Here is a 27,301-nt window from a genome sequence, read left to right as displayed (position 1 = left end):
GTCCTCATCACCATGCTTCCATCACCTCTTTGCCTGGTTTTTCAGGTGCTGGTTCTACATACACTGCACGATAATGCGCGAGGTGTTTACAATGATCATAACTGCTGTGGTGAGCTGAACAGGCTCCACACTTGCTGTGCTATGGCGTCTGCTCCTGCTCAGGCAAACCAAGGGAAAGGGCGCGAAACGATTGTTTGCCGTTGCTCTGATGGAGGGAGGGGCGACCGACAATATGGTTTACAGGGTTGGCTTACAGGGAATTAAAATCAATAAAGGGGGTGGCTTTGCGAGAAACAGAATGGCCCCCTCAAGGATAGGACTCAAAACTGGGTTTAGCAGGCCGCTGATTTCACGGAGGGCGGGAGGGAGGAGAAAATGAATACAAAACAAATCTGGTCTATTTCTTGTTTTGATCCACTTCATCTATCTTTATACATCATGCTGGCAGCAGACTGTGCAGTATGAGCGCTAGCCGTTGTCATCACCTGGGTGCTCGGCAGAAGACAGTGCAGTATGACTGCTGGCCATCGTCTTCTGCTGGCTTCAGATTAAAAGACAGTGCACTAGGACTGCCAGTAGGACTGAATTGCCATGAGACGAAACTTAAAAGGGAAATTACCTGGCTGAGTCACTCCCATATTTGCCCAGGTGCCACTGACCTCATCGAGGTCGGTTAAAAGAGCACCCTGGACTACGTCGACTACCAGTCATACTGCACTGTCTGCTGCCAAAAGGCAATAAACTGCTGCTGTGCAGCAATGCAGTACCGCGTCTGCCAGCACCCAGGAGATGTATGGTGACGGTTAGCTGAGCGGGCTCCATGGTTGCTGTGGTATGGCGTCTGCATGGGTAACCCAGGAAAAAAAGGCGCGAAACGATTGTCTGCCAATGCTTTCACAAAGAGAGGGAGGGAGGGACGGGGGACCTGACGATATGTAGCCAGAACCACCCGCGACAATGTTTTAGCCCCATCAGGCATTGGGATTTCTACCCAGAATTCAAATAAGCAGTGGAGACAGCAGGAACTGTGGGATAGCTACCCACAGTGCAACACTCCGGAAGTCGACAGTTGCCTTGGCACTGTGGAAACACTCCACCGACTACATGCACTTAGAGCATTTGTGTGGGGACACACACAATCGACTGTATAAAAAAAGCTTTCTACAAAACTGACTTCTATAAATTCGACCTAATTTTGTAGTGTAGACATGGCCTAACAGATTAGTAACATCTGATATCAAAAGACTGAGCTCAAGGGATGTGTTCACAAAGGAGTCTATGTGGACATCTGCCACAAAGGGTTTGTGCACTAATATTCCGTACACATCATCCAGACTCGTAACTACCAGCTATGACAGAGTTCAGTGCAAAGCACCTGGTACAATACTGTCAGTCTTTGCTAGTGGACAGCAAAGAGCTTAGTAAAAGGAAAAAAATAAAATTAATTGAAAGCTTCTGAAACACAACATGTCTGTTGAAACAGTAGAAGGTGATTTTAGTAACTAAATAAGTGTTTGTGAACGAACGTTGGTAATGGGTTTTTCTGAGGATGCACAAGAAAATTTTAGAAACATTAAACGATGCACTCTACTTCAACTTTCCTTGTCCTTTGTATTTAAGGCCAACTATAGAAACTAGTGAAAAGTATGCTGGAACACTCAAGTGCCAGAATGATTACAAAAAACAGTACAATCAGAAGGATACTGTATGTTAACATTTTCTACAAGCGAATAGGGCTCCCTTTGAGATTCCTTTCAAAAAGAAAAGCTTTGGAATGAGTTTCAGTTTCACAGACCCAAAAAATGAACATGGTGAGTCTTGTGTTGGCCTGATACTTCTCCACTGCAGGAAAAGGCAGAAGAAAAATACAGGGGGGGAGGGGGAAAGGGGGGAGTGAAATGCACCTTAATTCTGTCAGTGAGAACTACGGATACAAACATATTTCTGTCTGTGTTATAAAGTATGCAGTATCAGAGAGGGAGCCCTGTTAGTCTGGATCTGTAAAAGCGGCAAAGAGTGCTGTGGCACCTTATAGACTAACAGACGTATTGGAGCATAAACTTTCATGGGTGAATACCCATTTTTTCAGATGCATGTTGTGGAAATTTCCAGAGGCAGGTATAAATATGCAAGCAAGAATCAGGCTATCCCTAGCCCAATTCTTGCTTGCATATTTACACCTATCCCTAGCCTGATTCTTGCTTGCATATTTATACCTATCCCTAGCCTGATTCTTGCTTGCATATTTATACCTGCCTCTGGAAATTTCCACTACATGCATCTGAAGAAGTGGGTATTCACCCACAAAAGCTTATTCTCCAATAAGTCTGTCAGTCTATAAGGTGCCAGAGTATGCAGTGTAGCTGTAGCCATCTCAGTCCCAGGATATGAGTGAGACAGGGTAGGTGAGGTATTCTCTTTTATTGGACCCACTTCTGTTGGTGAGAGAGAGAAGCTTTCGAGCCACACCTGAAGAAGAGCTCTCTGTGGCTCAAAAAGCTTGGTCCTTCTCACCAACAGAAGATGGCCCAATAAAAGATATCACCTCACCCACCTTGATTCTGTGATATAAAGTGACAGACAAGTACAATTTAAAAAACTGAAAAAAAAAAGACAATAATAAACTAGGAACAGAGAAATCTTTATCATCAGGAATTACCTACATCTGAATCTGAAGGAGAGTTGCATGGAAAAAATTTAAACATAGTACACTAACCAGAAAAGGCTTGAATCAGATCCACTTTGATCACTGTGGAAGCACCTCTGCCTAGCACACATTTCTATTATGCTAGTTTCTACAAAAGTGCTCTTCAAGACTTGTGATATTCTCACTTTCCATAGAGATGCCAATAAGAATGACAGAAAGAACAACTGGCAGGAAAACAACTAAGCATATTTTTCTCATTTTATTACGACCGGATATTATATTTTTTTATATACGATTAGACATTAAATTTATATATATATTTAAGATTAGACCCTTTTGTGGAAAATAAATACAGAACCACCTTGGACCTTGATCCTCAAAAGAGGCAAAGCTTTGTGCTTTCACAGAGCTACACCACTTCAGTGGGGTTCCATCTGCATCGTTCTCTTTGCAGGATATAAGCTTTATTCTTAATAGTGTCTTTCACATAAATTGTTCCCAAATGTTTTACAGAATTAAACACTAGTTCAAATCTTTTAAAAATGAAAGCAGAAGGAGAACACACAGTTGGAGGCAAAGGAGAAAACAGTTTACAAATATGATCTGAAAATATATGGGGTGAAATCCCTGCCCTATTGAAGTCAAAGGAAGTTTTGCAACTAAGTTCAATGGAGTTAGGATTTCACCCATGGTGTTTATTTTAAAATTTTATTTATTTATAGGGTTTGGGGACTTTTTATATGGCACTTATCATGATGCAGGTGCTGTTAAGATACACATTGCTTTATGAACACAAGGTAGCAAACACGGTTCTCACACCGTCACTGACCAGACTGCATTTCAGGAGAACAGAGAGAAGGCTGGTGCTTTTTCAAAGGAAAAGGAAGTGGAATAGAGACAGTATATAGCATCTGAAACAAAACTGAATTCAATTCATGTTTCATTTTATAATTGTTATCTTTAAAAATATAACTGTAGAAAGCTACTTGTCATTGGAGGCCTTATGGCTTTTATTACTGCACTATTCTATTTCATTTTGTATGTCTGCTATGTGTTTAGAATTGTGTTGCTATGCAACAAGCTAGAATCCTCACAGTTTAGAAACCATTCTTCAGATTATAACAAGAGCAAAAGCCAGCCACTAAAAATCTTTTCTGTAATATTAAACTCGCCTCCCCCCCTCCTTATGGATGCCAATAAAACTTAAAGACCTATAATGACAAATCCTAAGAAAGAAAACATCTGAGTTGAACATTAACAAAAAAACATCGACTGTTAGCATAATAATATTTATACAATTATTCATGACTAATCAGTTGCATCTTAAGAAAAATGTTAACAAAAAATATTTATTGAACAGATATACAGCTTTATAAATTGTTTACAATGATCTATCTCTTCTCTCAAACAGAAATATAGTAATGGGAAATTCATTTTAATGTTAAAGGTTAGCTTTCATCGTAGCCCGAAAAGGCTAAATAACCTCTGAAATGCAGATTATACTCAATTTTAACTTTTTTCGTTTTACGGTAGATTAATTGGACATAATTCCATAGGCTGGAAATCATTTTCAAAGATCAACTACTCCCCCTAGTGATGACGAATTGTTCTATGTTGCTATAAATATTACAGCTCCTAATCCACAATTGACAAAATAATGCAGGAAGGCACAGTTTCCAGCTTGACTTACTATATTTCAGCCAAAGTAATAAAATAATTACATTTAAGTTTACTTTAGTAACAACATGAACAGATATTCTCTGGCACAAAATTAGTGTACAAACCCATGATATACACCTAATACTTAGAGAGACAAGCTGGGTGAGATAATATCTTTTATTGGACCAACTTCTGTGGCTGAGAGAGACAAGCTTTCGAGGGACACAGAGCTCTTCTTAAGGCCAGGGAAAGGTACACCCAGCATCACAGCAAAATACAAGGTGGAGCCGACTTTTTAGCATAAGTAATTAGCACATATTGTAAGGGACCATCCAAGGTAAAGTGGCCCGTTAACATCTCTGCAGTCATAGGACAAAAAGAGGGGGTTAGTGGGTTACAGATTGCTGTAATACGCCATAAATCCAGCATCTCTGTTCAGTCCATGATTTTTACTGTCTAGCAGAGTAATGAGTTTAAGCTCCCAGGCTTGTATTTTGAAAGTGTTGCACAGGTTTCCTTTGAGGATGATGACTGATAGGTCAGATATAGAGTGATTGCTTTGGGAAAAGTGTTCACCCACAGGTGATAGGTTGTTTCCGTCATATCATTTTCCTGTGTGGCAGGGTCTGGTACCACTTTAAATTGGTGTGTCCTGGTCTGTGGGAAGCTTGCTTCTGATAAGCTTTACGAGGTTGGGGGGTTGCTCAAGCAGGGCTTGGGAAGCCACCTGCCTCCTCTCCTCCCAATAGCAGAGCTCGGGCAGTTAGCCCCTGCCCATGCCCCTCCTTCAGCAGAACTTGGGCAGTCCCCTCTCCCCTCCCCCACATGGACAGGTTGTGGGCTTCCATGAATTTCTGTCTGTTTCCTGCCACCTGCCCATAACTTTTACTAAAACTACCTGTGACAAAATCTTAGCCTTACTGATAAGCTGTATGCCATTGCTGATATCCAAATGCCATTAACATTAATGTTAATAGCATGAGATTGGTTCCCCACAATACATTGCCATTAACTGGAAGCTGCTAATATCAGGATTGCTATTAAGGAGAATCTACTATATATTTTTGCGGATGAAATTCAATTGTTATTTCTGTCCTCCTGAATGTGATCTTGAAATACTGTTATAAAGTCAGAGTTTGAGGAAGCAGGCCCTGTCCACTAGCCCATCTGGAAAGCAATCTGCAGAGCCAGACAGACAGTTGCCCTTCTTAAGTAACTGGGGAATAATAAAGCCTTGAGAACAAGAATACTTTTTTAAAGCCTTTTTAAAGATGTTGCAGAGATGCAATGTTAGAGACTATGTAAATAAGTTCCCCACCTCACCTAAACTTCTACTAGCCTCATTTCTAGCCTCATCCTTCCGAATTGTTAACCCCTCTAACCCCACTGCAGTAGGTGGGAGAGGTATGGAGAGGAGTCAGACTCACATTTGTAATCGTGGCAGGATTGAAGTATTTTCCATAACAAATGCGTAGAACGAGTGGCAATGGGAGAAGTGGAGGGGTTTTCTGCTCTGGGCTAGATGTCAGGCAAAATAAACGGTATACTGCTTAAGATCAGCTCTCCACCAGCCAGTCTGTGGTATTTTATCAAATTAAACAATTACTCTGGTAATTGTTAAAGACATCTCTAATATGACAGTTTCAGAGCAGCAGCCGTGTTAGTCTGTATCAGCAAAAAGAACGAGGAGTACTTGTGGCACCTTAGAGACTAACAAATTTATTTGGCCAAACCAGAGTCTCTATGCAAAAGAATAAATGGACAGAAATCAGACATTAAAGAATTATAACATTCAAAAAACCAGTTGGAGAACACTTCAACCTCCCTGGACACTCAATTACAGAACTAATAGTAGAAATTCTTCAACAAAGAAAACTTCAAAAACAGGCTCCAACGAGAAACTGCAGAACTGGAATTAATTTGCAAACTGGACACCATTAAATTAGGCTTGAATAAAGACTGGGATTGGATGAGTCATTACACAAACTAAAAACTATTTCTCCATGCCAATTTTTCCCCTACTGTTACTCACACCTTCTTGTCAACTGTTTGAAATGGGCCATCCTGATTATCACTACAAAAGGTTTTTTTCTCCTGCTGACAATAGCCCACCTTAATTGATTGGTCTCGTTAGAGTTGGTATGGCAACCCATTTTTTTCATGTTCTCTGTGTGTATATCTTCCTACTGTATTTTCCACTGCATGCATCTGATGAAGTGGGTTTAGCCCACAAAAGCTTATGCCCAAATAAATTTGTTAGTCTCTAAGGTACCACAAGTACTCCTCATTCTAATATGACAGTATTTTGTGTAGTTGTTGGAGAAAAAAGGCTGGTGTCACATTGGCAACACAGTATCACAAGCTGGGAACTGCAGATTCAGAACCATCTCAGAACTCTCATGCCCACTGATAGCCAGCAGGTCAAAAGAGAACCACTGGGTGATCATCAGAGCAAAGGCTTTGCCTCACAGGAAACATCCCAGAGAGAGAAAGAAAGCGAATGCGCATGCTATCAGTAGAGTTTGAAAAACACATACTGTCAATCTAAATGGTTCAAGCAAGTACTTACTAATTGTCATTGATTCTGGCACAGTGGCTGAAGGTAACATATTGCTTAAAGCATTCACCTGAACAGGAGTACTGGCATCCACTCTAGTTAAAAAGACAGAAGATCATTAATATTAACCAGAGGAACACAAAATGCTCAATTTAAAGACTAATAAGCAAGATTTGTAGAAGTAGAAACGATTAAATGACCACATTCTATTCACCATGTGTACATGTAACACAAAATAACATGCTGAACTCATAGATAAAGAGGAAAATACTTTTATTTTAATCCAAACTTATTTGAAATTTAAAAAAAAAAATCTATAACTTCTGCATGAATCTTAATTTATAACTATTGAAAATATTAATATTCAAATAGACAAACTATATGACTAGTATATGGTGCAAAAATGACTTCCAGATGAAGTCCAGATACCATTTGACATAGGTCCTTTAGCATCATTAGAGATAATATAAAATATTAAGAAGATTATGAAAATATGGAAGTATGGATTTAGGCATTTGTCTTTCCAAATGTTTATAGAATTAATCTGATTAGTGGTGTGTTTTGAATATTGAGCAATTTTGGCTTGGGTGCCAACTTTACTTTGCATGTGCCTGTTTACCATTAGGTACTTCTGTTTTATAATTAGAAAATCTAAATTTGATTTACCTATAAGGAAGTTCAGATCCTCTCTGAGCCAGTTCTACTGCAAGAACAGCACTTTCATGCCCATCTCCATTCTCCAGGTTACCTAAAGTAGCATGCACAGGACATAAAATTAGCTAACGTAAAAAATGAGCAAAATCTAACCGTTGTCTGTTACACTTGTAACTAATAAAGGTAGTAAGGGTAAAATTTTCAAAGCACATAAATCAAAATTTCACAAAGAAAATAGGCTTGTAAGTGCATAAGTCCCATTGACTGTCAATGAGACTTAGGTGCTTCTGAGAATTTTACATTTTGACAATTTTTAGTCATATTACATTTAGTGTGCTGACATTTTACAGTCACAATTTCATGTTTCAAAGTTCTGAGGAAATGCCTTCCCTGAAGTCCTGATGCTTAATTTAATTAAATATAAAATTTGATACTCATCACAAACAGAGCTGTGGGAAGTGAACTGGTGGTTTAAATCCAATCATAAACTGACATTTTGTAAATTTAAAAACCCACTATTACAACTGACATCTTTGTTGGCAGTCTTCTTACAGACAATGAGGATTAAATAAGTATAGAAGACCATTCACTTCCAGAGTTCATTCCATCATGTCATGATTTAGACATTAATGGGTCAGTGTGGAAAAGTTTATACCTCATACTGCATCTGTTGTGTATATTAAGAAGTTAATTTTTCTAAGTCATCTAACTGACTATTTTATGTCCCTAATAAAAAATTAATCCATATTCATACCATCATCCTACATACAAAAGGCTGTCTCTATTTAATAGCCCCATGTGCCATTCAGTCCCTTATAAAACATTCAAGTGAAACAAAAATTCAGTCATATTTCACTGACATTTTCTGCATATATCCAAAATATATTTTATCATAATGAGGTTTCCCACAAAATAAACCTAGAGGCATATGTTAAAACAGTACTGGATTAAAAAAAAATGGAGAGAGAAGGTTGACAGTGTGTTGACAGTGATGTTGGGTTGAATAAGGAGGGGCATGTCTGTGTTTTTTTTTTTTAAATGGTACAGTTTAAAAAACCTCTGTCATTACTGAACTCTCTACTTTGCTTCCAAGAAACTGAATTTCAACCCCAAGTTGTGCTACCTCACAGTACATGGAGACTTGATGCATCTTGACACATCCTTGAAGCATTACAATAAGGACTGAAGTCAAGGCATCCTTACAAATTAATGAAAAAGTATATTGTAACAATTTCAAAGTTATATCAGCTGCCTATAAATCAAGATGAAATATTAGGATGTTAGTACACACCATATCAATTCTGCAACAGTCCAGACGGTATGGTTAACAATCTTTTCATAATACTACCCTATTTTCCAATCAATCAATTAAAACACTAAAAATTTCCTCCCACCATTGCAGAGTAATTAGCAACTGTTTGTCACAGACCAAGCTCCAATGTTGTCAACTAAACAAACAAAGAAATCAAATTACTTGAATTATATTAGCAAACAAAATAGTTTCTCTCTGTGGGTGTTTTGGTCTGAAACCTGGTATAAAGTTTAAGGACAAATTAAAAAACTCAGAAAGATTGCTGACAGGGGTCTGAGGCTCACAATTCTTATTAAATGTAAAAAAAAAAAAAGGGGACTGCTCAGTTCTTCTCTATTCAACTACTGGGACAAGGTAGTATCTTTATGGACCAACTTCTTTTGGTGAGAGATGCAACCTTTTGAGCTTAAATAGAACTCTTCTTCAGGCCTCAGTCAGATTTGAAGAAGAGCTCTGTGTAAACTCAAAAGCTTGTCTCTCTCACTAACAGAATTGGTCCAGTAAAAGATATTACCTCACCCACCTTGTCTTTCTAGTACACTGGACTGACACAGCTACAACACTGCATACAACTATTCAATTACTGATTATTTTATTAAAGTTGCAAGTATATGAAGCAACAATAGAGGGCAGTACAACATTACTTAATTCTTTTCAAGTTATATTCTTCGATTTTTACCACCATAATTATACAGAAAAGTTGTTTAAAAAAACACTGCCCATTTATCTACCTCATCAATTAATAGTTCTCAAAAACTACAGAAATATACACCGCAGATTCAAAATGGAACTGCATATATTTGGAATGCTGCTGAACTGTGAAGCAGTCATTAAAAAGAGAACACATTCAAATAAACATGTTATTTTATGAAACAATTAGCCAAGTAACTAAACAAACTATATATTCTGGTGACACATTTATGGCAAAATAAAGAATCATTAATGTACACAGTTTTACAGACTCTCTCCCTGCCCTGGAGTTTGTGTTCCATATCATCTCAGGATCATAATCATTCAGAAAAATGATGCTGTAAAGATTACTGCTGAGTTGGTAAAAGGATTCTGGAAAGAAATGGGTTTTGGGGTGGAGTGTGCTTGCGTGCAAGGAGAGTGTGTTCCATCTGTAGAAGGAAACAGGATAGGCAAGAAAATACGAGTGTAAGAAAGGTGAAGGGGGCAGTAATGTAAAAACTAGGAACAGTGCAGGAAGAAATGAAAGCACAGATGTAGGAATACAGACATTAATGAACAATGGTAATCTTAAAGTAATCACATTGTTAGTTATGTACATCTGTTTTAATGGGCCATAATAAAAGCTACCTTACTAAGGTCTTTCAATTTATATCTCAGAGTATATCCAAATTAATCTACTTTCAGTCCCCACAGAAATCCTGTATTTTCTCCATGGCTCCTCTAACATCTAAATTAACACTACTGTAGTTATTGGAGGATGACAAATAAGTAAATTGCTATGAGAATTCAGTTCTCCATAGACCTTTATGGCCGGGGGGTGGAGGAGAGTGGGGAGAGAGACTGTGCTATGACGTGCACCCAGCAGATGAGACTGAGACATAGCATTCAGCCCAACAGCCATATTTTGTATATTCCTGTATGAAACCAACTTCATGTGACTTCAGTTATTAGTTATTTTTCTCTAGTTAGTATCTGCCTAAAACTTCTCTTCTGTAACTAAAACTTTACATTCCTTGGCCTCAACCCAACAGCGAATTCTATTTTTGAGACAATTCATTATAGTTTTATACACACATGAATTATACACACAAATTTAACCATCACCTATTGTACACATTAATCTTGTAATTTTACTATTGCAATATAATACTGAAGTATGCATATCATCATTTTGAATCAACTATATTCAAGTCCTTCAACGATTAGGCTTTTTAGGATTTGCAAGTGTCTGTGGTTGGCATCTATCAAAAACCAAAGCTTTGTTCCACGTCAGTACATTAAAATTTGCATTAGGCCATTTTAAATCTGTGGCATCCTGTTACTCCTTGACCTTTCAATCTCTCAATTTCATACAAGTGGTATTGTTTTTTAAATTAAAATAATTTAGGTAGACGTTGTGTCATGAAATCATTGTGGAGGTCTAAATTCCATGTCAGGCACAAACAATACGAATGGACATACAGAAAACCAACATCCATATTATTAACATGTTTAGGACATTTAATACTTCGAAACTTCATAGAAGTAGTACCAAACTATTTATTAAAATAATGAATTTTTTTTTAAAAGAATAAAATCTATTCTATCACACAACTGAAATGCTGACTTAAGACTACTCAAAGTTCATGTTCGCCTAGCCAGGCACACAGCATAAACTGCTAAGGATTTCAGAAACACAGCTGTTTTCTCCCCTCTCTAACATGTAATTTTTTTGGCAGTCCATGTAAAAATAATGAGTATGAGTGTAATTCTTAGTTCTCATCTATTCTAGAAATTTTTTCAGTGAGCTGTTGAAAAATTACACGTAGCTGTGTTTTACAGTATATTCATATCTCCCATATTTTGAGGTGCTAAGCAGCGCCTGCATCAATTGCAACAGGAAAGACGATATTCAGCACCTGACAGGATTGGGAATCAAGTTCTCTTAATTTATATACTGTGCACAATTTAGCTATTCATATAGGTCCAGATTCTGCAAGGTACAGAGGGTCCTCAACTCCTGTTAATGTAAATGAAAGTTGAAGACTGCTCAATACATCTCAAGAAAGTGCTCGGCACCTCTCAGAGTTGGGCTCACAGAAATCAAAAGAAAGCTGCCAACAACTGATTAAGTGCCTCCTCCTGAACAATCAAATATAATAAACTGTGAATTTAAGATGCACTCCCTCTCTCTCTCCCCCTCCAACCCTCCACCCCCTCAACTCCAGGAAGAGCATGGACATGGCATCCTCAACCAGGGTTACGACTCAGGGGAATTACATAAATTTGTTGCTCCCAAAATGACAGTTCTCTGCCTGTGCTCTGTATCCCTTTCACACCTCAACACAAACAAGTGTGCAGTTGTTTACTGCTATCTACACACACTTAGGACTGCACAATTTTTTTTTGCCACTTTTAAAACATTTTTATTACTGTCCTCATCAGGCACACCTCTACAATTTAATAAATATTCCAAAATTCCAGTTTTAAATAATTTTGTTTTAGTTAACAATTCAGCATTTCAACAGAAATGTTTACATTTTTTAGTTAAGACAATTATAAATTCCTGCTACAAGATCTTTTACTGTAAACATTTTCACTGAAACCATTAAGGTAGTTCATTTTAAGTCCACAATAGTTTTCAAGATGGCAAGTATACTCAGTCCCACTGATTACTGAAAACCTATCAACTGGAACACTTTCCACACTGGAAGACATGCCAGAGAAACTTGCTCCTCCACAGCACCCCGGTATGTCTCCTGTGTCATATTATAATATAGAATACTCATAGAAACATACACATTTTCTGGCATCAGGAAGATAATTAACATGCAAGACAACCCATGTGCTGCATGGATCTACATCCATCCTCCATTAGCTCAGTTTTTAAGTTAATTATCTAAATAAATTGTACCAAGTATAGGTTTTCTTCTTGAAAACACCATCCTAGCCACCATGGATGTAGAAGCTCTTTACACCAAACTTCCACACGAAGATGGACTACAAGCTTTCAGAAACAGTATCCCTGATAAAGCTCAGCCACCAGGTGTGCCATAGCCTCGTGACTTTGTCCTCACCCACAACCATTTCAGATTTGGCGACACCTTATATTTTCAAGTCAGCAGCACTGCTATGGGTACCCACATAGCCCCACAGTACGCCAAAACTTTTATGGCTGACTTAGAACAACGCTTCCTCAGCTCTCATCCCCTAGAGCCCCTCCTCTACTTACACTATGTTGATGACATCTTCATCATATGGACCCACAGGAAGGAAGCCCTTGAAGAATTCCACCTGGATTTCAACAATTTCCACCCCACAATCAACCTCAGCCTGGACCAGTCCACACAAGAGATCCACTTCCTGGACACTACAGTGCAAATAAGTGATAGTGATATAAACACCACCCTATACCGGAAACCTACTGACCGCTACATATACTCATCTACATGCCTCCAGCTTCCATCCAGGACACATCAAACGATCCATTGTCTACTCCCAAGCTCTAAGATTCAACCACATTTGCTCTAATCCCTCAGACAGATACAAACACCTACAAGATCTCTATCAAGTGTTTTAAGCATTCTTAAAACTACAATACCCACCTGGGGAAGTGAGGAAACAGACTAACAGAGTAAGACAGGTACCCAGAAGTCACCTACTACAGGACAGGCCCAACAAGAAGAATAACAGAACACCACTGGCCATCACGTACAGCCCCCAGCTAAAACCTCTCCAGCACATCATCAACAATCTACAATCTATCCTGGAAAACAATCCCCCACTCTCACAGGCCTTGGGAAGCAGGCCAATCCTTGCTTACAGACAGCCCCGCAACCTGAAGCAAATACTCACCAGCAACTACACCCACACCACACCTCAGAAACACTAACCCAGGAACCAATCCCTATAACAAACCCTGTTGCCTTCTCTGTCCCCATATCTACTCTAGTGACACCATCGTAGGATCCAACCACACCTCATTCACCTGCACATCTACGAATGTGACATATGCGATCATGTGCCAGCATTGCCCCTCTGCCATGTACATTGGCCAAACCAGACAGTCTCTACGTAAAAGAATAAATGGACACAAATCAGACATCAGGAATGGTAACATACAAAAGACAGTAGCAGAACACTTCAATCTCCCTGGACACTCAATAACAGATTTAAAAGTAGCCATTTTTCAACAACAAAAAACTTCAGAAACAGACTTCAAAGAGAAACTGCAGAGCTACAATTCATTTGCAAACTTAACACCATCAATTTGGGCTTGAAAAGGGACAGTCTGTGGCTGGCTCACTTCAAAAGCAATTTTCCCTCTCTTGGTATTGACATCTCCTCATCAGTTATTGGGAGAAGACCACATCCACCCTGACTGAATTGGCCTTCAACACTGATTCTCCACTTGTAAGGTAACTCCCCTCTCTTCATGTGCCAATATATATTTATGTCTGTATCTGTAATTTTCACTCCATGCATCTGAAGAGTGGGTTTTTTACCCACAAATAATTATGCCCAAATAAATCTGTTAGTCTTTAAAGTGTGCTCGGACTCTTCATTGTTTAAATAAATAGTGTAATGCATAAAGTTAGTATTCAAAGGATGTGAATAAAATATTCATCGAGTCAGAATGCAAAATGCATGCTGAAAATGTGGTGGAGAATAAAAAGGGAATTGACTTCTTGAAGTTTACACAATATATGCCAAAACATGTGCAATTATATTTTATAGCTAAAAAGGGTATTTTTTTCCATTTATTTAAAAAACAAATTCTAGTATACAGCTGGCTAAAGCCCATTTGGGAGATTCTGGAATTCATATAAATAATACATAGCTACTGTATTACAATCACTAATAAAGAGAAGCATGTGGAATTGATAGTATGCCAAATCAAATACATACAGGTAAAATTTGAACATACATGTTTATCAAGAATGATAGCTCTGAAGTTGTATAAAAATTATGGTACATAAGAACATGGTTTCAACACAGTAGAGAACTAGAGCAGTTTATTGAAATTAGAGAATAGTAAATACCTACCAATCTGGGAGTAAGAACCAACAGCACTGACAGGAAACAGAATATCTGAATTATCATTCAGGATCTGCAGGGGAGTCCAAGTGCATATCTGTGAATTGCATGTGCCCCCTTCATGTGGCCTAAATAAAAACATATGATGGGCAGTGATCTGTGTTTTATGTATTTCTTTAAAATATAATATACAATTATTAATTTTGTACAGCATTTTCAGGATAGAAGTTGCGATAAGTTATGCTAGGAAAGAATTGTATCTCAGTTCTCCCTCCTCTCCCCTCCCCAACTCCAGCCCTTGTGAGTACATGTATGAAGAAATGTTTCAAACATAACACAGATTCACAGCAGAGCTGGCTGGTCCAAAGTAGGCAGGCAGGCTGGGCAGTGCCCTGTTCTCCACCTTCAGTGCCCAGTGGTCTGCCAAACATGATCAGGAAAAGGATGGGTGATGCAATTTCAAGAAACAAAATATTAAAACTGTGTCATTTAAAAAACAAACATCCAGGTGATCACGTACGAAGGATGGGAAAATCTCCAATGGGTAAGGGTTGGTTTGAATTTATCATCCAAAAGTTTGGATGGCTATTTAAAACTTGAGTCTGAAAAGCTCAGCTGGAAATCTTGTAAGGAAACTCCTGGAAGTCTCACAAGTTTTTCTTCTGGTCCTTGCCAGAGATCACAAGTGAAGACCACCAGATTTTACATTTTGACCATATGAATTATTTGGATAAGTTATAGTTTGATTCTAAAAATAGGTAAAAGTTTAGGGATCTTATAGGTCAGGCAAATTAATTTTCCTGTTCCTATTAAGCACTTGAAGCAAAGTAAAATTGCACAGACAGTTTAGTTTTGGCTCTATGTACTCACTTTTCTGAAACTTTTGTTTCATCTTCCACACCTTTGTTTCCCAATATCTTTCCATATATCTCTTCCTCATTCTCGTCTACATCTTCATCATCAATACTCTTCACATCAAGCTTCTGGTAACTACATTCTCCGTTCAGAAACATGGAATCGCTTTTCCACAAATGGGTATTCTGATTTCCGTTTAAATTTTGTACAAGAGAGCCTTCAGAGAAAGGTAACACAAAAGTTGAAGACTTGTCTGAGTTCTCTTCTGAGCTTTCTCCTGCAACTGCTGTCTTTAAAGTATCTCCTAAATTTTGTTCATCTTCCTCCTCATCAAATGAGATGATGTGTGTTACCCTTTTCTTCTTCTTTCGATCTTTTCTACATTTTAAATCTGGTGGCAACAAAAGAAAGATTTACATATTTTAGAGAAAAGCAGCTAATAACAAATGTAGAAACCTAATTCATGTTTTAGGACTTTACTGCCTTTCCTTAAGGTAAACATACATCATGATGGGACAGGGGAAACAAAACACACACAAAAAGATTTTTCCAGGATTAAGGCTGCCAAAGCAAGTTTGCACACTGCTAAAATGACATCTCTGAAATAAAAAGATAATGTATTTAATATCCTCCCCGCCCCAATCAATCAAGTCGCTAACATTTTTGATAGCTCCTCAGGGAACCTTGATGGGAAGTGTTTCACAGGAAGAAATTCCAGATACTTAAAAAGAGTATTCCGTGGCAATTATTTAAGAGTACTATTACAAGTAGAAAAGGGTTAAAATGACAAAGAAACGAAAAGGGTTAAAATGACAGATAAAATTAGTGTTTGCAGTGTTGGTCCCAGGAGACTAAAGGTAATATCTTTTATTGGACCATCTTCTGTTGGTGAAAGAGATAAGCTTTGGAGCTACACAGAGCTAAAGAAAGCTCGTCTCTTTCACCAACAGAAGTTGCTCCAATAAAAGAATTTACCTCACCCACCCTGAGTCTCAGACAAGATTAGTGACAGACCGTAGAATACTTATAAAACCTCATGGGTTTATATTCTTTACCTTTAAATGTACTTTTGAACCTGTTAAGCAGTTTATTTAAAGGACCCCTAACTAAATGGCTTCGACTTTGAAGAGCTGTTTTTGAGGAGGTGGGGGGATGGAGGTAATATTTGTTTGTGGTAGCATACTGGAACTCTCTCAGAGAAAGAAAAGTTCAATATATATTTGGAAATTTCTCATTTTGTCCCTTGCCCCCATTCCACCTACCCCACCCCACCCATATCGCTCTCTCTCTCTCACACACACACACACCCCTACCTCTATACCATTCAGCTAAACTAATATTACAGTTTTCTGCCTTCCCCTTTTGATCTAGAAGGCAGGGTGGATTTGATTTAAATCATGATTTAAATCACTAGTCAGGAAAACTCGATTTAATCATGGATTTCTACATTAAAGTGCATTCTTGTTGATTGTTATAACCTTAATACATATTTTTCACAACTCAGAGACAGATGTAGGTTTCATTTTTAGAAGGTACACACTATACAGTTTAAGTGATTTATTTTGAAATCTTTTCAGATTAGTTTTACAGCTATATCAGAAAATGAATGATTGGTTATTTCATTTACCAAAGGTAACTGAAGCAGATATTTATGAAGTCATTGGGAAGTGAACTATCTCCAATTCAACAGGTTAATCATTAATATTTGGAGGATTTTCTTGCCATGCTGTATTAGGAGGAGAACATCACCAGACAGACATTTAATTTTTTTTATCTAACTAAAACAACAACGCTATGTATTCTGGATTTTTTTCTGCAACAGCAAACATATAACATTTTTTAAAAACAAGCATATGAATTTTTGAATTTAATTAAACATTCAAGTTTTTTAAAATCAGGTTTGTTTTTGTTAAAATTGGTTTTAACTAAAATAAATGAAAATTTTAAAAAAAAACTAAATCAACTGTCAGCCACGTGAACATGAGAAACTTAAAATATCGGCTTCTGCAGCTAACTCAGACGTCTTCACCTTCATTTTCCTGTATGTTCATAATCTGGAAAAGAAAAACAAGCTTTCCTGCTTTTTCAGATCCTAAACGATTTCTCAATTTGGAATGAATTAGTCCGAAGGAAGAAAATATTCTTTCTACACCAGCAAAAAAAGCTACTGCTGTTAAATGTGAGATTATCACTTCAACAGTCTCGGAATCCAAGTCCTTAAGTGACTTTCACCAGTTCACTGGTGTGACTTTCTTTAAAACATCATCAGCAAACATATATTTCTTGAATGGTTCACCCTTAGCGCTGAAGTTTATTATAGTTGACATTATGGAAGAATGATTGCTGGATGTCCATGTCATAGCCAACTCCTCTTCTTCAGCAGTTAAGGTTTTACCCTGGTACCAAGTATTGAGAATATTTGCAAGAAAATGAGCTAGAGATAGTGCTTGTCCCATTTTTTTTTTAATGCTTGTAATTTAACTCTGTCATTGCATATTTCTCTTTTTAAGATCTCACTCAGTTCCTTCCAAATTTCAACAGCATCAGCAATAAAACAGCTATTTCCCTGAATTTTATTCAAGAACACAGAAATAGGCTTCAGGGTACTCAGCATATGTTCAACATTTCTCTTAAGCCCAGTGTTGAGAACTTTGGCTGTGACAGTGCCATCTATTTTTTCACAAATTTATTCACAAACTGTTGTCAGATTAGGCCACTTCTGGATATACTGAGTTCCATCGCACGTCTTGTGGGAGAGTTAGCTTGGTTCCTCCCATTTTTTTCAGAGCAGCTGCTGCAAAGTGGCTGTTAAGGAAGTACTTTGAAATTTCAACATTAGCCTTTATTTCTGGAACACTGAAGTCTTTGGCTAGGAGGTACATCAAATGAGCAATGCAACTGTATGTTATTAGCTTGGGACTCTCTTCAAAATAATTTCTTCTCATCTTGCATACTTTTGGAGCATTGTCTGTGACCAAGCTGTGTACTAGACATTTAGATTTCTTTTCACAGTTTGTTATAGCTTTTACAGCTCCTTCTTGTAAGCATTCTGCTGTGTGTGCATTTCCTGATGTATCAATTGTTTCTGTAAGGAAGACATTCCCTTCTTCTATTGTTACGCAAGCACATACAACAGGATCATTATGAACATTGCTCACCCATCAAGACTCAGGTTAACAATTTTATCCTCTAACCTTTTGCACACTGCTCAGTTTCTCTTTCATGCACTTAATCCAGCAACTTGCTGCTCTGTTGGGTGGACTGTTTCCTGGTCTTAATGACTGAACCATGTTAATGAAGTGTGGGTTCTCAATCACACAGAAAGCAGTTTGTTACATAAACAAACCAGGCAATTTTTTCATCCATTACCACTTTATATAATCTGCTGGTTCTTATCACAAACTTATCTATGGCTGTTTCTGGATGATGGAGATTTTTTTTTTCTTTTTGCTACAAGTCATATACTCTGGCTATTTGACATACATGATGTGACTGAAACACTATAATTGGCAGATAATTCTGAAACTATAGAAAATTATGGTGATCTTGAACGTGGATAGTCTTCGGAATCCCGTATGTTGAGGATGGATTCTCCTAAACAAAATAAGTCAATACAGTTATTTAATTATTATTACCATACTGTTCATTTAGTATTACTCATTGCATTCACTGTCACTCATTACTACTTTAAAGGTGAAACTGTAAAAGGAAGATCTGCCTATTTCAGCTATTTATTTTTTTATCACAACTGCATCTAAAATGATAGTACCACAGAGTAACAACTACATTTTTTGCTCAAACATGAGAATTCAAGAATAGTCCAGAAGGAAGACAGGCAGTCCTTAAGGAAGAAGTACGCAAAAAGTTTACCAACCTGAAGATACTGCATGTTCAGACATGTTCCTTTCATCATCTTCAAAGCAGCTTCCTCCTGAGAGGGAACACTTCTCATGATGTTGTTTCATTCGCGAAACCCGACCTTGCATTTCTTTGTTGCACTGTTTGCATTTTGCACGCATGCCTGTCTTACCAACAGGTAGAGGAACTTCTTTAAAATATTCCCAAATTAGGTCTCTTTTACGGCCTGCTGCCATTATGGGTTTTTCCTTCTAGTGAGAGAATGGTATGGTAGATCTAAAATCAATGAAGGCTACACTCAAAGACCTCAAGACTTCTGGAATATGCTGCTCAAATAGTTTCACTTTTGTTTCGACTGCCTGTCCGTCCCTTCTCACATTTATCTCCAGACTTCTCCTTGTCCAGATCTATTCCGCTCACAACAATCTTCTATTCATTGAACTTTTTGAAACTTTGCACTTTTAGAGAAAGGTAAGGAATTGACTCTGTGTACGCAAATTTGCAGAGGGACAATAGGTTTGAGGTCTGTTATTTCTCATCTCTATATATTATTTATTTATTTTAAAACATTTTTGCTGTTAACAAGCATGTTATCTCTGGAGACACAAATCCAGTTTAAGAACTGCAAAACTAAGCATTTCTGATAGTATCTTCTAGTTTGAGCACTAATCCCATTGGGTAGATAGAAAGATTAAAACTAAATAATCAGAAGCCCCTGGAACCCCATAAGATTGGGTCCCTAATCCATGAACTATTGGAACTCATTAACAAAACTTTTCTTAAACATGTATATATTGTCTCATACTATAGAATTATACTTTATAATCCCTATTCCATGATGAGATATCTTTGAGCTATAATGTATCATATGTGATACAGGAAGGCCAAGTAGCATCTGCCAGGTATTTTACAATGATTTAGAAGTGTGCCATAACAAATTTCAAGTGAAAAATCCAAAACAATCTTCAAGAGATTATAATTTTCTGCTCCCAGAGATACAAATAGCGCAATGCACATATCCATTATACAGAAGAGCTTTTCATTTTCCCTTGCACCAACATTTCCAAACATTTACTTTTCTAAAAAATGAACCTACCAGTTTTAATAGAATAATATTTAAATTATATATTATATATTTAAATTATGTGTAACAAATATCTTTAATTATTTAAATAATTTATTCTTTTAGAGTCTTTCTTAATTTAAAAAAATTAAATATTTGAGCACTTTATATACTTTTTAATTATGTTAGTATCCCCAAAATGCTTACCAACACTAACATTCTTTGATAGAACTGGAAGTGGGTCAGAGTCTTGATCGGGTTTTATTAAAATGGAAACAGCAGAGGATGCTGTTATCTCTCTTAGAAGGCTGCTAACACCTTGGGTGGATTCCTTCAGCAATGAGGTTACATTTTGCGTGGATTCTTTTAAAAGATCAGAGACGGTAGGAGTGCATTTGCTCTGCCCATTTAAGTCCTTGTTGTCGATGTTGATTGCAAAAAGAATGGAGTTCAGACCTATAGATAAAGCAAAAAGAAAAACCATACAATAACATAACTGAGTGCGTATTTGCAATGATATTTCATACACAAATGAAATTAATAGAACATTAAGGCTGCAATGAGGAAGTGTAAAAATAAATCCACAATGAAGAGTAGATTTTAACACTGCCTCCTTCTGTAATTCACTAATCACATACTATCTCAAATATGACATAGTGGAAGATCTGTGCTGATGACTCACAGATCTACCTCTCTCCTCTGGACCTGTCTCCTTCTGTCCAATTAAAATATCATCCTGTCTCTCTGACATTGCCTTGTGAACGTCTAGCCATCACCCAAAGCTTAACATGGCTAAAACAGAGTTCTTAATCATATCCCTCCTCCAACCATCCCCACTAATTCCTTTATTGATCACTGTGGACAACACCTCCACCTGCCTGTCACTTAGGCTCCTAATGTGGGCATCATCTTCAATTCGGAACTCTCTCTAGGTCCTCACATCTAGGCTATATCTAAATCTTGCCAATTCTTTATGTATTATATCTCTAAGATATGGCCTTTCTTATCCACCCATGCAGCTAAAAAATTCTCATCCAAGCTCTCAACTAGCATTTCAATCACTCCAACATCATTCTTTCTGCCTTTCACAAATACAATCTTGCCCAATTTACATCCATTCAGAATGCTGCTACAAAGATCATTTTCCTAGCTTGTTGCTTTGACCATGTCATCCCTCTCTTTACATCCTTCCACCAGCTCTATCACATCCAACATAAGCTGCTTGTCATCACTTCCAAGGCCCTTCAGGGTCTATCTGGATGCTACCTATGATCTTGCATTCACTATTAAGATGTTGATGCTCGCCTATGATCAACCCATACATTTTCTCACAAGCATCTCTGTGCTCTCTCCCATGCTGCCCCTGATGTTTAGACGGAGCTCCCAATAAATATCCGCAAAACTAACTCATTACCCTCCTTGAAAATCCTTCTCAAAAATTCTCCTTTGTTGTAATGCCTCCAAAAAAAAAAAAAAAACCAACACCTCGACAACAGGTAGACTGCTGGTTTGCAGAGACCGCTGCCTATCATGTTGACCAGCACTGTCTTTGTTTCCCTGTACAACTGTTCCCTATCCACCTGTTGGCTCTTTTCTTATACTGAGACTGTAAACTCTTTGGGGGCACAGACTGTCTTTTTTGTTGCTTGTACAGTGGCTAGTACAATGGAGTCCTAGGCCATGACTATGGCTTTTAGGCATTAATGTAACAAAAATAAATAAGAAGGAACATTACACAGAGGAAGGATGGTCCAGTGACTAGAACATTAACTTGGACTTGCCAGACCAAAGTTCAATTCCCTATGATCTTGGATGCAATTCAAGAAATAGTATGCAGTCAAGTAAGCCTACTGCATTGCACACATTGTCAAAATGCTGCTTTAAGTTGTTTTGCTGTTAAAAAAAAATATAAGTCAGTCCTCTTATGAATAACATCTCCTAATTATTTTCTTTTTTGCTGGTGTACTGATACAGCAATATAAACTACAATTTTTAAAGATAAAGGTTTGTAAGCAAAAAGTTAAAGCTCCCACACAAAGTATTTCCACCACGTAGAGACATACAAAACCTCAGTACTCCCTCTGTAATTTAAGCTGGTGCCAATATCCAATGTTATGAATGCCCCATTTCTGAGTACATAAAATGAACCAGCACTTGTCTCACCAACAGCACCCAACTCATTATTTTACAAAGTGCTTTGCAATTACGACAGAAATAAGCACATCCCAAAAATGAAGTCTCTCTCACAACAGTATCATTCAGAGTTTGCCTTAAAATGTCCAGGCTTACCAGCTGCCATCGTAGGGATCATACTAGAACGTTCTTCATCCATCATAAAAGACCAGTCTTCATAGAAGACACTATAGATTGAAAGATAAACGTAAAGCCACATTGCTGCATACTCTTTATTTAACATACATTGTTTTTAAAAAGAGGAAACATGGCACATATCAGCTGCACAGAGGCTCAGATACGTCAGCTGATCCAAATACAAACTGCAGTGGCCCTTTAAAGAGCCTGATATGCACTGGATGGGAGGAAGAGTAATATAAACTCTAGGCAATTCTAAACTAAAAGCAGTGAAGCCTATTCAAATGTGAGTTGTAGAACAGTGAATAGTGAGAGTTAAATGAAATAGCCTGCCTTTGACCTTCGCATTTTCCAATAAGATGCAAGTCATTCAGATCAGGAATCTCTCTGCTGTAAGACTAAGTTTATAGTAATACTAGCAATTACTTCTGGATAAACAGCTATATTAACAACCATATCACTTATCACTGCATATCCATGTAGTTGCCATATTTGAGAAATCCAACATTTCACCTATAGCTACCAAACCATTTTGGATCAAGTTAGAAAGGATAGATATAAACAAATAATCAGAACAGAGCAAGATCTCCTGTGTAAAAAAACTGAGCTGTTGAGCAATGATCAGGACCAAGCAAATTATTTAGGCCTTACTCAACCTGGATGTAAAGGCACTAAAGAATCAAAGAGAGGTTGATGTGATTCCTGTAAGTAATAGGCAAGAGACTGTTAACTAAACATGTTGGGCTAAACCTTTCCTTAGCAAGCACATTACACATTAAATGGATGGTTAAAGAATGGGATAGCAAAAAATTTATTGGGTCAAAAAATTGAGACTGCGTTCTTATAAACTGTAAAATAAATAAAGGGAAGAAAACAAAATTTTGTAGTTTGTAACATTTTGCATGTCTACTAATTATCTGTGTTGATTATTAGATTTTGACTCTTCAGATCAAGGACTGTCATATAATGTGTATGTACAGTACCCAGAAGAATGGTGCCCAATCCTGACTAAGGCATTTAGACTCGTTCGGGAGCTTGCTCTCTCCCTTACCTTCACCCCACGCAGAACACAAGGCCTTAACGGCTGCCTTCCATCTTTTCCCGTCTTCTGCTGCAATCTTAACGTCTTCCAATGTCATTTTGACAGCTTTCAATTCTGCTTCTATTGTGCATTTCCATGTTTGTTATCCTGAGTCTGCCTCATCATCTCTTGCCTTGGAGATTTCAGTTCAATGCCTGTCTCATCATGTTATTGGGGTCTTTCTTGCATGTATGTCCTAGACACCTCCATTTTCATTCCATAATTTCCTGTCCTATCAGTTTCTGTTTTGTCCTCCTCCAGAGTTCTTTGTTTGTGATTTTTTTCTCGACATCTGACATAGAGGATTTGTCTAAGACAGCTGTTACTGTCTAAACTCCAAGTTTTCATCAAGGTCTTAACAAGACTTCACGTTTCAGCACTGTATAGTAAAACTCATTTTATAATCACGTTAAATATTCAAAGTTTAGTTCAGAGGCCAAGATTTCTGTTTTTCCAGATCAGCTTTGGCATTTCTGGATTTCACTATTCTAGCTTTAATGTCTTACTAGGCTGCCAAGATATGTGAACTATCAGACTTCTTCTAAGTCAGTCTTAGAAAGTATTATTGGTGTTTCTTGTTGTGTTGATACTTATGTTTTTTGTTTTCTCTATGTTGATTTGCAACCTATGTGCATAGGCCAGGAGATCATTTGTTTTGGCTTGCATCTCTTGATGGGTATGGGATAGCAAATTGATGTAATCTGCAAATCAAGGTCCTCTAACTTCAGTGTGGAAGTCCATTATATGCCCCTTGGTTGTTCTGTAGTCTCTCATTACCCAATCGACTATCAATAAAGAGATCATGGATGACACAAGACATCCTTTTCTGATGCCCATAGTAACCTTGAATGGTTAAATCAATTCACTGTTGTGTGTTTCCTGGCATGTCATAATTAAGGTTAAGATTCTGTCACTGGTGTTTTTACTAAGAGTCAGGAACAGGTCACAGGCAACAAACAAAAATTCACAGAAGCCCACAACCTGTCCCTGACTTTCACTAAAAATACCCTGAGGGGAGGGGGACTAACAACCAAGTGCTGCTGGGGGCTGACCCCCAGCAGCTGCCCTACCCCCGGTGCTTCTCCAGCCCCAGGGAGGCTGACCACCAGCCAGCAGCTCAAGAACTGACCACCGGCCAGCTGCTCCGAGGCGGCAGGGTCTGACTGCCGCTTCTCCAGCCCCAGTGGCTGACCCAACCCCAGCTGCTGCTTCAGCCCGGAAGCCGCTGCTCTAACAGCCCCAGGGCTGACAGCTGCTCCAGCCCTGCCCTGGAAGAAGTCACAGAGGTCCCAGAAAGTCATGGAATCAGTGACAGAATCATATCCTTAGTCATAATACATCTGAATGTTCACACATTTTTGAAGGATAACATAATGGCATAGCAACTTCCATAAAACTGTTCGATCCTCTGTTCCAAAGGCATTTTTGAAATCTTCATAATTCATTTAACACAGCGACTATCACTATCAACAGCTCTTTCAAGATATGCTACTATTTGATCTATACATGATTTCTCCTGTCTGAACCCAGCCTTTTCCTGTCTGTGATGCTTCCCAGGGAGGGTACCCAGGGTTGTGAGGCATCTTGCTACCACCTGCCCTTGGTGTGAGGTCTGTGCCTGCTGTGGATCAGCTCCCTGATTCTAACAGCCTCTGGCAACACACACACACTGTCTTCCAGGTCTCCAGAAGCCTATCTGTGCAGGTTAGCAATAGGCTCATATGAATCCCTGAGTCCTCTGAATGTCCCTCTGGAGTGCCCAGACGTTAGTCCACGAAATACTCACAGAACTCTCAGATTCTCCACTCTCAAAGGAATAGTATATACCAAGGTATTTGATTCCTCTCATGATCACAACTCTGCTTAACCCACAGCACTCTGATACGTTAATAAACTTATTCTTGTTTTCACTATAACCAAAGAACAGAGATTCAAATGAAACAAACAACAAGGAGTCATTGTTGCACCTTAGAGACTAACAAATTTATTTGGGCATAAGCTTTCGTGGGCTTGATATGCCATCATGGCTCCTCCGCCATGTACATTGGCCAAACTGGACAGTCTCTACACAAAAGAATAAATGTACACAAATCTGACATCAAGAATCATAACATTCAAAAACCAATAGAACACCACTTCAATCTCCCTGGTCACTCAACAACAGACCTACAAGCTGCAATTCTTCAACAAAAAACTTCAAAAACAGACTCCAATGTGAAACTGCAGAACCGGAATTAATTGGCAAACTGGACACCATCAGATTAGGTCCGAATAAAGACTCGGAGTGGTTGGGTTATTATAAACCCTAAACCTAATTTCCCCCCTATGGTTACTCACACCTTCTTGTCAACTGTTTGAAATGAGCCACTCTCATTACACCTCGAAAGTTATTTTTCCTCCCTTGGTATCCTGATGTCAACTGAATTGTCTCGTTAGACTAACCTCACACTTTGTAAGGCAATTCACATCTTTTCATGTATTTATACCTGCTCCTGTATTTTCCACTCCATGCATCTGATGAAGTGGGTTCTAGCCCACGAAAGCTTATGCCCAGAGAAATTTCTTAGTCTCTAAGATGCCCCAAGGACTCCTCGTTGTTTTTGCTAATACAAACTAACACAGCTACCACTCTGAAACTAGAAACAAATAGTTAAACAGATACACCAGATCAGACTTTTGATCTTCATCAGAAAAGAAGGTTCCCATCCCACTCCCCACTATTTACCTCTTCCTGTTCATTTCCTTATGAAGTCTCCACAAGCTTTTCATTAGCATTTGACTCAGTATTCTAACAGACATCTGTTGCAAGACACACAATACAAAGTGGTCCACCAGGGGGAGACGTTTTTCCCCACCTTCTGTTTGGAGAAGTTTCTCTTAAAGCATGCTACCTTTGAGTTATCCGCCTTTAACTACAAGGCTAGAGAACATAACTTTCAGCATATTTACACATAACTCTTCGCATATTTTCCATATATACATCTCACAATGATTATGACCACTGTGACACAGTCTGTCACTAAAGACCTTGAATGTCATTCTTTCGGTGAATCCAGGGTATCCCTGTACCCCAGGCCCTCTCCCAGTTGGCATCAAGAAGTCCTTGGGTCACACTATCATAACCCTGAATCTACTTCTTTCTTTATTCTGTATAGGCACTACCACTGTACAAATAACAATACTTCTCTTAGAGATTTGATAAGATACCAAATAAAAAACTTGAAGGTTAAGTAAAAAACTGAACGCGTTTGTGAAAGATCTGAGATGTGGAATGTTAACTAGCTAGCAGGAAGGCTAGAGGAAGTCAGAGCAGATGGAAGGAAGTCTTTTTCTATGGAGTCGAAAAGTGGGTCCCCCACAGCTTACTGCTCGGAATGATCTTGCTTGCTACACCCATAAAGTGATTTAGAAAGGGGAGCAAACTGCTTGATATTAAAAGGAAATCTTTCTATTGAATTCAACAGGAGTAGGATAAGGCCCAAAAATCTATGGATGACAGCCACTGGAAGGATAACAGATATTGCTGAGAATCTTCAGCTACAGGAGGTTCTAAGCAGGTTGGAGAAAAGCACAAAAGTATGTCATATAGAACTGAA

The 27,301-nt window shown here is 38.2% G+C and overlaps 1 protein-coding gene across 1 annotated transcript in view; it reads right to left on the bottom strand.

Moving 5' to 3' along the window:
• Positions 1-27,301, bottom strand: part of SNX29 (sorting nexin 29) — a 451,551-nt gene that overhangs the window by 387,814 nt on the left and 36,436 nt on the right. Inside the window, 6 exon segments of the mRNA XM_073362374.1 lie at positions 6,876-6,958; positions 7,530-7,611; positions 14,548-14,666; positions 15,409-15,784; positions 20,522-20,770; positions 22,604-22,674. Of these exon segments, the coding sequence (XP_073218475.1) occupies positions 6,876-6,958; positions 7,530-7,611; positions 14,548-14,666; positions 15,409-15,784; positions 20,522-20,770; positions 22,604-22,674 (980 nt within the window).

Source organism: Lepidochelys kempii, chromosome 10, assembly GCF_965140265.1.
Source record: "Lepidochelys kempii isolate rLepKem1 chromosome 10, rLepKem1.hap2, whole genome shotgun sequence".
In the NCBI taxonomy this organism is placed as follows: domain Eukaryota; kingdom Metazoa; phylum Chordata; order Testudines; family Cheloniidae; genus Lepidochelys; species Lepidochelys kempii.
Note: the sequence above shows the minus strand (reverse complement) of the source record. Positions and strands in the feature narration are given on the sequence as shown.